Source organism: Scyliorhinus torazame, chromosome 4, assembly GCF_047496885.1.
Source record: "Scyliorhinus torazame isolate Kashiwa2021f chromosome 4, sScyTor2.1, whole genome shotgun sequence".
Lineage (NCBI taxonomy): Eukaryota > Metazoa > Chordata > Chondrichthyes > Carcharhiniformes > Scyliorhinidae > Scyliorhinus > Scyliorhinus torazame.
This window is the reverse complement of record NC_092710.1, coordinates 232,644,474-232,655,412: the sequence shown is the minus strand read 5'-3', so window position 1 is coordinate 232,655,412 and position 10,939 is coordinate 232,644,474. Positions and strand designations below refer to the sequence as shown.

Below are 10,939 nucleotides of genomic sequence, written 5' to 3'. Positions count from 1 at the left end.
AACTGAGGGAGGGTGGGGGGGGAGGGGTTAGGCTGAGAGAGGTGACAGATGGCGTTGCAAGCAGGGAAGACACTGGGGCCAGACCGGTTCCCAGTGGAGTTTTGCAAGAAGTTCAGTGCGGAGTTGGGGTCCCTGGTGGTGAGGATCTACAATAAGGCGAGGGGGAGAGCTCTTTTTCCCCCCCCCCTCTTCCACTCCCACATTGTCACAGGTGTCCAGCTTGCTGATTTTTGAAGAAAGATGAGGATCTGGAGCAGTGTGGGTTGTACCGCCTGATATTGTTGCTTAATGGTGATGTGAAGGTGTTGGTGTCACAGAGGATAGCATGCCCGGGCTGATGGGGGAGGACCATACAGGATGTGTGAAGAGGTGGTAGTTGGCGATGTGAGTAGGCTGCTTAATATTATGATGCCCTCAGGAGGTGGAAGTGATGGTGACAATGGATGCAGAGAAGGCTTCGATTAGGTGGAGTGGGCATATGGTACGGAGTTTGTTTGGCCAGGGTTTTGTGGATTGCCGATGGCAAGTGTCCGGACGAACACGAGTTCGGAGGATGAGGCAGGGGTGCCCACACTCCCCGTTGCTCTTTATGCTTTTCTGGCAATGGCATTTGGGGCATTGAAGGGTTGGAAAGGATCAAGTGGGAGGTGGGTGCAGTGCAGTCTTGTATGCAGGCAATCTTTTGTTATATATATCTCTGATCCGATGGGTAGCTTTGAAATGATATTGGAGATCTTGAGGGAATTTGGCTGGCTTTCCAGGTATAACGTAATCATGGGAAAGAGCAAGGTGTTCCTGATTAATGCGAGAGGCGATTGGGGAGTTGCTGCTCCGGATGGTGTTGTCAGAGTGGGAGTGTCTAATGTCTACAGCGAGTGGAGAAGATGAGATCAAACATAAGGGGGGGGGGGGGTGGGGTGCAGGCAGGACCTGGAAAGAGGCCCTGCGGAGGGTGAATGCATCCTCTCATCATGTGCAAGGTTAAGTTGGTTTACATGGCGGTTCTGAGGGAGTCGTTTTTTTGTAGAGATGGAGGATGGCTGTGGAAGGTGTGCAGAAATGCCTGCGAACCACTCCCAGGTGTTCTGGGCCTGACTGAGGTAGAGGGGGATCGAGTTGGAGTGATGTCAGAGATTCTGGATGTAGGAGTGGCCCTGAATCCAAGGTGACGATATTTGGTGTTGGAAGAGAGGTTCACCTTGAGAGGGAAACTGTTCATTGATTTTCTTGTGTTGCAGGGGAGGGAGAGGGTTAGGAAGGCGGGGTATGTTAGGGAGTTTGTATCGGGGGATGGTGGGGCCTGTTCATGTTGATGTATTGTAGCGCAACAATTACTCACTCCAGTCGAGAAGAGATTAAATCAATCGAGGCTTTATTAAGCAAGACTTGTTCCCCAGCAGCTCAGTTACAGAATGCGGCTGCTGGGAGAACTCGAGCTCTTAGGCTCCGCCCTGAAGGCGGAGTATGTGGGCGGCAGATCCAACCAGGACCTGTCAGCCAATAGGCTCTCTGCTTCACAGGTACCGTACTACCCCTAATACATACCACCACATGTATCTTAACTGTCAGGGCCATCCCAGATGAATATGAAACCATTGCCGATTGTCATTAAAAACCCATCTGGTTCACTGATATCCTTCAGGGAATTCTGCAGTCCTAACCCAGTCTGGCCTATGTGTGACTCCAGACCCACCCAGCGATGTGTTGTTGACCGTCCACTGCCCCCCCCCCCCCCAGTGAAGTGGCCTGGCAAGCCATTTAGTTCAACGGCAATTGGAGATGGGTAACAAATGCTGGTTCAGCCAGAGATGCCCACATTCCAAGAACAAATTTAAAAACAAAAATCCCAACCCACCAAAGTAAATAAAATCTCTCCTGATTTATCGACTTTGGTCAGGATCCACATCTGATTTTTATTCACTGGAACATTTTGATTTTTGTGAAATTGTTTTCATCTGAAGAAATAGTCAGTCCATTTGACCTTTGACCATTTATGCTACACTGGCTGCTGATTGGTAGTGAAGAGCTGATCATTTGAATATATAATGATCACTTCCCTGACTAGTTCCTGAATGTGGTATGTGCACAGTCCAGTTTGGAAGCAAGCACTTGTCCCGAGGTAAGGAAATCACAGACCAAATTAGTTCTTGCATGCTGTTTGGCATCTTCGTAAAGGTTGTAATTGCTGTACTTTGAAAGAAGTTGCGTGCTCTTGGGATTTTAGTAGGTCAAGTTTACTTTTGTTTCAAACATAAACTATGTATATATGATTTCAGTCAGTTGATGTTTACTCAATTGTCACAAATTCCAGTTCCGATAGCAGAGAAAGTTTCAGATGAAACAGGAAAGAATCTTGTTAAGAGGAAAAGTTTGAACAGAATCACACTGGCGTATGTGGAAAGTTATTTGCTCGTAGGAATGAAACAGATTTGCATTCCCCCTCGGAACACACACCATATCCCTTGCCATGTAAGTTTATATAAGGTGATGAATATGAGAGAATCCCACTATCGGGTTGCCATGGGAATCCTTGTGGAATAAGATAGAATCCCACTTTCAGGCCATTATTTTGAGTGGGCGGCATGAAGTCTTGTGGGCACCCCCCCCCCCCCCCCCCCCAACACCTCCTCACATAGGGATACTCTGAATGGCAAGAGGCCCTTGTCTGGAAGCTGAGCAGTCCAGACAGGAGCATTGAAAATCATTACAACTAACATTGCCTGGATATTCCTCATGCCCATTCCTGGAAGGAGAACAGTTGTCACCTGTATTTCAACCCCTCCGACCAATTAGCTGCGAACCATTCATTCCTTTCTAGTAATGCAACACCAGGTCAAAAGTCCACAGGCTTGTTTCGAATCACTAGCTTTTGGAGTGCAGCTCCTTCCTCGGGCGAATGAAGAGGTGGGTTCCAGAAACACATATATAGACAAAAGTAATGCAAGATGATACTTTGAATGGGAGTCTTTGCAGGTAATTAAGTATTTACAGGTCCAGATGGAGCGACTGGAGAGAGGGATAACCCCAGGTTAAAGAAGTGTGAATTGTCTCAACCCAGGCCAGTGGGGGGGTGAATGTAATGCGACATGAATCCAAGGTCCCAGTTGAGGCCGTACTCATGTGTGCGAAACTTGGCTATCAGTTTCTGCTCGGCGATTTTGCGTTGTCTAGCTTCCTGAAGGCCACCTTGGAGAACGCTTAACCAAAGATCAGAGGCTGAATGCCTTTGACTGCTGAAGTGTTACTGGAAGGGAACATTCGAGGCGTGGTACATTGGTGAGACCATGCAGATGCTGCGACAACAGATGAATGGACATTGCGTGACAATCGTCTGATGTCAGATCGTGTTTCTGGTGTCATGAGGTGGAGAATCCACCTCTGTATTTAAGGAATTTGATGGTCCCTAAGTTATTTCATGGTACTTAGAGCAGCAGTCAAATTAACAGGAAGTAATTGAGTAAATTGGAATGTGGTAATGCTTGTGTTATTGCAGGCACTTCCCTCCAGGCAAGGGTGACTATTCAATCGCATTCCTGGCTTGACACTGCAGCTGACGAAAGGCTCTGAGGTCAAGAAGTGCACCATTCATCAGGTATCCAAACTCTTCCTTTTACTGTCATGGTGATCTCACCGTTTGAGTTCAAATTTTGGTCAATGGCATCCCCATGCTTGGGGCTCAGGGTTCGTGGTGGAGAGGAGAAAAGGTGACATTCAAACAAAATGCTCAGCAGGTATGGAGGGAGAATCGAAAGTTGATGGACATTTCATTAGAACAAGGGAAATTAGAAGTGTCATAATTCTGAGCAGGTGCAATGGGAGGAGGTGGCGAGGAGGAGCTTGTCTGCTATTATTGTGGGTCTTCGATGAGGTCTGTTTTGATTTTGAGACGGCTGGAGGCCAGCTGGCTATTGGTAAACTTTACCTTTTTTATTGAACACTCTATTCTACTAACTTTTATGTGCAGATCAGGTCTTGTATGTAATATGTAGACCTATTTATGCATGGCCTGTGTAAGATGAGGGAGAACATGCCAAGGAAAATGGACTAGAAAAGAGAATTTTTTCACAGGTGTAAATGGCAAAATTATTTACAATTTCTGCTAAACATACAGAGAAAAGGAAACCAGATGGTATGGTTTTAAACTGTCTTGCCTCCCAAAGGGGGTCAGTTAGTCTATTTTGCTGGACAGCTGGTTTTGTTGCAGAGGCCAGCAACCGGGTTCAATTCCCATATCTGCTGAGGTTATTCATGAAGCCCACCCTCCCGCTTTCTCGGCCTTGCCCCTCACCTGAGGATAGGTGACCACCCCCCCCCCCCCCCCCCCCCCCCCCGCCCCACCTTGTTTGTGGCCTATGGTCCCCACTAGGTACTGTGGCGATGTTTATTATCTCAATGACTCTTAGCAATTTCTCATGTTTTTTTGTACTTTCTTTTGTTGAACTCCTGTGCTTGCCATTTTTAAAAGGTGCAGCACCATGGTTAGCACAGTTGCTTCACAGCTCCAGGGTCCCAGGTTCGATTCCCGGCTTGGGTCACTGTTTGTGCGGAGTCTGCACGTTCTCCCCGTGTGTGCGTGGGTTTCCTCCGGGTGCTGCGGTTTCCTCCCACAGTCCAAAGATGCGCAGGTCAGGTGGATTGGCCATGATAAATTACCCTTCGTGTCCAAAAAGGTTAGGTGGGATTACGGGGAGAGGTGGGCTTAAGTGGGGTGCTCTTTCCAAGGGCCGGTGCAGATTCTATGGGCCGAATGGCTTCCTGTACTGTTGTATTATGGGTGTTCTGAATTGCTGGTTGAGATTAGCAGTTCTTTTTTTTATTCTAGCATTTGAAACCATTACGACAATGGCAAAGAGTTATGACCTTTATTCCTTCAAAGGCTGTAACTTCATCTCCAATGTTCACAGTGTAGAATATTTGGAAAAAATGAATCTTTTTGAAATACGGGACAGTGATGTGGTTGCAGTCACATATCCAAAATCTGGTAAGAAAATACTTTTGTTCTCCTGTATGTCAGTGTAGTGATTGTAATTCCATACTGTTCCAATAAAAGGAAGTGCTAAACCCAATCCTGGTAAACTAATCCAGGAGAATTTGGTCAGAATTCATTTGCCCCCCCACCCCCCCCCCCACTCCCTGCTGAGTTACAAACCTGCTCATAGAAAATTTGTCCAGAACTGAAATACTAATGATGTGGAGATGCCGGCGTTGGACTGGGGTGAGCACAGTACGAAGTCTTACAACACCAGGTTAAAGTCCAACAGGTTTGTTTCGATGTCACTAGCTTGCGGAGCGCTGCTCCTTCCTCAGGTGAATGAAGAGGTATGTTCCAGAAACAAATATATAGACAAATTCAAAGATGCCAAACCATGCTTGGAATGCGACCATTAGCAGGTGATTAAATCTTTACAGATCCAGAGATGGGGTGACCCCAGGTTAAAGAGGTGTGAATTGTATCAAGCCAGGACAGTTGGTAGGATTTCGCAGGCCAGATGGTGGGGGATGAATGTAATGCGACATGAATCCCAGGTCCCGGTTGAGGCCGCACTCATGTGTGCGGAACTTGGCTATAAGTTTCTGCTCAGCGATTCTGCGTTGTCGCGGGTCCTGAAGGCCGCCTTGGAGAACGCTTACCCGGAGATCAGAGGCTGAATGCCCTTGACTGCTGAAGTGTTCCCGACTGGAAGGGAACATTCCTGCCTGGTGATTGTTGCGCGATGTCCGTTCATTCGTTGTCGCAGCGTCTGCATGGTCTCGCCAATGTACCACGCTTCGGGACATCCTTTCCTGCAGCGTATGAGGTAGACAGCGTTGGCCGAGTCGCACGAGTATGTACCGCGTACCTGGTGGGTGGTGTTCTCACGTGTAATAGTGGTATCCATGCCAATGATCTGGCACGTCTTGCAGAGATTGCCATGACAGGGTTGTGTGGTGTTGTGGTCACTGTTCTGAAGACTGGGTAGTTTGCTGCAAACAATGGTTCGTTTGAGGTTGCGCGGTTGTTTGAAGGCAAGTAGTGGGGGTGTGGGAATGACCTTGGCAAGATGTTCATCGTCATCAATGACTTGTTGAAGGCTGTGAAGAAGATGACGTAGTTTCTCCGCTCCGGGGAAGTACTGGACGACTAAGGGTATTCTGTCGGTTGTGTCCCATGTTTGTCTTCTGAGGAGGTCGGTCCGGTTTTTCGCTGTGGCGCGTTGGAACTGTCGACCGATGAGTCGAGTGCCATATCCCGTTCGTACGAGGGCATCGTTCAACATCTGTAGATGTCTGTTACGCTCCTCCTCGTTTGAGCAGATCCTGTGTATAGGGAGAGCTTGTCCATAGGGGATGGCTTCTTTAATGTGTTTAGGGTGGAAGCTGGAGAAGTGGAGCATCATGAGGTTATCCGTAGGTTTGCGGTAAAGCGAAGTGTTCAGGTGACCGTCCTTGATGGAGACCAGTGTGTCCAAGAATGCAACTGATTTTGGAGAGTAGTCCATGGTGAGTCTGATGGTTGGATGGAACTTATTAATGTCATCGTGTAGACGTTTCAGTGATTCTTCGCCGTGGGTCCAAAGGAAAAAAATGTCATCTATGTATCCGTATAACATCGGTTGAGGGTCCTGTGCAGTGAGTAGGTCCTGTTCAAACTTGTGCATGAAGATGTTGGCGTATTGGGGTGCGAATTTGGTCCCCATGGCTGTTCCGTGCGTCTGGATGAAGAATTTGTTGTCGAAGGTGAAGACGTTGTGATCCAGAATGAAGCGGATGAGTTGCAGAATTGCGTCTGGAGATTGGCAGTTGTCGGTGTTGAGTACTGAGGCTGTTGCAGCAATGCCGTCGTCATGGGGGATGCTGGTGTAGAGTGCCGAGACGTCCATTGTGACGAGGAATGTTCCTGGTTCATGCAACCACCTTTGCAGCAGACTACCCAGTCTTCAGAACAGTGACCACGACACCACACAACCCTGTCATGGCAATCTCTGCAAGACGTGCCAGATCATCGACATGGATACCACTATTACACGTGAGAACACCACCCACCAGGTACGCGGTACATACTCGTGCGACTCGGCCAACGTTGTCTACCTCATACGCTGCAGGAAAGGATGTCCCGAAGCGTGGTACATTGGCGAGACCATGCAGACGCTGCGACAACGAATGAACGGACATCGCGCAACTATCACCAGGCAGGAATGTTCCCTTCCAGTCGGGGAACACTTCAGCAGTCAAGGGCATTCAGCCTCTGTTCTCCGGGTAAGCGTTCTCCAAGGCGGCCTTCAGGACCCGCGACAACGCAGAATCGCCGAGCAGAAACTTATAGCCAGGTTCCGCACACATGAGTGCAGCCTCAACCGGGACCTGGGATTCATGTCGCATTACATTCATCCCCCACCATCTGGCCTGCGGCATCCTACCAACTGTCCTGGCTTGGTACAATTCACACCTCCTTTAACCTGGGGTTACCCCATCTCTGGATCTGTAAAGATTTAATCACCTGCTAATGCTCGCATTCCAAGCATTGTTTCGCATCTTTGAATTTGTCTATATGTGTTTCTGGAACATACCTCTTCATTCACCTGAGGAAGGAGCAGCGCTCCGAAAGCTAGTGACATCGAAACGAACCTGTTGGACTTTAACCTGTTGTTGTAAGACTTCGTACTGAAATACCAATGGCAGAGTAGTTCCCATGCCTCCAGTAAACGCGTGGTTGAGCTGGAGTCTGCCTTGGTTGCCATGCCCACAGTAAACATCTGGTTGAGCTGTGAGTGCAAGTTGATTACACTCCTTGACACAACAGGGGTGAATTTTTCAATTTATTTCAGAGTACGGTCATATCTAAAAACAGGAGCAGGAAATGATGGCACTCCTATAGATACTAGCCCATTGCATAAAATTATATATTTTCATCTATACCTATCCAGGTTGCAGATCGTTGACGACATAGAACACAGCTAACCAAAGAACAGGAGGCAGTCCAGGCGATGGTGGTTTAAGAGCGAGGGCTATAGGGGTGAAGAGCAGATTTAGAACCGGGAGATTTGATAATTGGGGAGAAAAGTCCTCCATTGTTGTTGTTATAGACTCATAGAATTTGCAGTGCAGAAGGAGGCCATTCAGCCAATTGGGTCTGCACCAGCCCGTGGAAAGAGCACTGTGTGCCTCCACCCTATCCCAGTAACCCCACCTAACCCTTTTGGACACTAAGGGGCAAATTATCATGGCCAATCCACCTAACCTGCACATCTTTGGACTGTGGGAGGAAATCGGAGCACCCGAAGAAACCCACACAGATGTTGGGAGGAAGTGCAAACGCCACACAGCCGAGGGCGGAATTGACCCTAGAGCTGAGTGCTAACCACAACGTGCCGCTCCACCTCTGCATTAGAAAGGCATGTGTAAACGTAGCAAACCAGCTGCATCTACACACACAGTTGTGATCTGTCAAGCGTATCCAGGAAGAAAATGTCTCGTCGGGAATCTCGAGATCTGAGCTCAGCGAGACACTTTGGCCCATCCTATACTGATGCATGAAAAACACCTGATCTGCCTATCTAATCCCATTTGCCAGCACTTGGCATGTCATAACAATCAAGGTTATGGGCCAAGTGCTCATCCAGGAACCTTTTTTAAAGAATGTGAGGGAACCCATATTCCCAAGCAGTGCATTCCAGACTTTTCCCTCTAGATTCCTCAAAACCCCACCCAAACCTCCGACCCCTCACCTTGAACTTGTGTCCCCTTTGAACTAAGGGGTACAGCTGCTCCCTGTCAATGCCCCTCAAAATCTTGTAAACCTCAATTAGGTCGCCCCTCGGTCTTCTCTGCTCCAATTAGAACTACCCAACCTCTCTTCATAACTAAATGTTCCACCCCAGGCAACATCCTGGTGAATTGCCTGTGCACCTCCTCCAGTGCAATCACATCCTTCCTATAATGTGGCGACCAGAATTGCGCACACTATTCCAGCTGTGGTCTCACGTTCTATACACCCCAACATGACCTCCCTGCTTTTGTAATCTATGCCTCGATGGAAACTGTCACATGCCTTTTTCGCCACCCTATTACCTTCCCCCTCTGCCTTCAGAGATCTATGGACAAACATGCCAAGGTTCCTTTGTTTCTCAACTTTCCAGTGTCCAGTCACTCATTGAATACTTCCTTGTCACATTACTCCCTCCAAGTGTATAGAGTCATAGATGTTTACAGCACAGAAACAGGCCCTTCGGTCCAGCTTCTATCAATAAGTTAGTCCCACATTTGGCCCATATCCCTCTGTACCCACCCTGCCCATGTAACTGTCTAACTTTTTTTTTAAAAGGGAAAAAATTATACCCGCCCCTACCACTGCCCCTGGCAGCCCGATCCAGGTGCTCACAACCCTCGTGTGGGGAAAAAAATGTCTTTTGTATCTCTCCCCTCTTTATGCATTCTATTCTAGACTCCTCTACCTTTGGGAAAAGATGTTGACTATCTACCTTATCGATGCTCCTCATTATTTTATAGACCTCCAAAAAATCACCCCTACGCCTCTATGATCCAGGGAAAAAAGTCTCCGCTTATCCAGCCTCTCCTTGTACTCAGCCCATCAAGTCCTGGTAGCATCCTTGTAAGTCTCTTCTGCACTTTCTAATTTAACAATATCCTTCCGATAATAGGGTGACCAGAACTGAACACATGGTCTTAACAAAGTCTTGTACTACTTCAACAAGACGTCCCAACTCCTGTATTCAATATTCTGACCAATAAAACCTAGCATGTTGAATGCCTTCTTCACCGCCCTGTTCACTTGCGACTCTACCTTCAAGGAGCTATGAACCTGTACCCCTAGATCTTTTGTTCTGTAACTCTCCCCAACTGAATAGGTCCTGCCCTGATTTGATCTACCAAAATGCATCACCACATTTGTCTAAATTAAACTCCATCTGCCATTCATCAGCCCACTGGCCAAGATCCTGTTGCAATATAACCTTCTTCACTATCCACTATGCCACCAATCTTGGTGTCATCTGCAAACTTACTAACCATATCTCCTACATTCTCATCCAAATCATTAATATACATAACAAATAATAGTGGAACCAGCACCGATCCCTGAGGCACAACATTGGTCACAGGCCTCCAGTTTGAAAAATAACCCTCCACAACCATCCTTTGGCTTCGATAGCCAAGCCAATTTTGTATCACTTACTTTTCAAGGTTAAATTGTATCTGCCCGTTTGACCATCCGTATATATCTTCCTGTAACCCAAGACACTCAACCTCACTTAACGATCCGGCCAATCTTTGATGTCATCTGCAAACTTATTGATATGCACCCTCCCAATAGTAATCTGTCATTTATATAAATGACAAACCATAATGGACCCACCATATCTCTGCAATCTTTCTTAAATAGTGGGACCACATTACCTGTTCTCCAGTCCTCTGGCAGCCCCCCTGAAGCCAGAGAGGAATTAACAATTTGCAATCTCTTCCCATTCTTCCCACAGGATCTTGGGATGCAATTCATCTGGACCGAGAGATTTGTCCAATTTTGAGCCTTCCAATATCTTGTCACTCCCTGTGACAATTTGCTTCAGCTCAGCGGTCTCACCCCCAAGTTCATATCTACCTCTTCTTTCTCTTGGGTGAAGACAGATATGAAGTATTTGTTCAAGACCCCCACCAGTGTTCTCTGCCTCCACCCACAAGATGTCCCTGTTGGTCCCTAAAGGGCCCTACTCTTCCCCTGGTCATCCTCTTCCCGTTGATACACTTGGAATATCCTGGGATTTTCCCCTACTTTCAATATAGTCCGAGTTTAGAGAACCCCAAAGTGTAGCATGGAGTTCAACTGACCAACAACTTTTAATAGATTGTGATGTGGAGAGCACACGGCCCACTCTACAGGTGTGATACAGCATAAATGGACAAGTGTTTTTTTAAAAACAAAACAATGTTTATTCTATCAACTCAA

At 47.3% G+C, this 10,939-nt stretch overlaps 1 protein-coding gene across 3 annotated transcripts in view; it reads left to right on the top strand.

The window, feature by feature from the left end:
* Positions 1-2,054: 2,054 nt before the first annotated feature.
* LOC140410810 (amine sulfotransferase-like) overlaps positions 2,055-10,939 on the top strand; it is a 53,981-nt gene continuing 45,096 nt past the window's right edge. For 2 of the 3 annotated variants that reach the window (XM_072499441.1, XM_072499438.1), the window contains exons 1-3: positions 2,055-2,119; positions 3,494-3,592; positions 4,823-4,981. In XM_072499441.1, the coding sequence (XP_072355542.1) occupies positions 4,843-4,981 (139 nt within the window). In that variant the 5' untranslated portion in view covers positions 2,055-2,119; positions 3,494-3,592; positions 4,823-4,842. Of the gene's footprint in view, positions 2,120-2,156; positions 2,176-3,493; positions 3,593-4,822; positions 4,982-10,939 lie in introns of those variants that run through there. The other variant, XM_072499440.1, reaches the window with a different exon arrangement.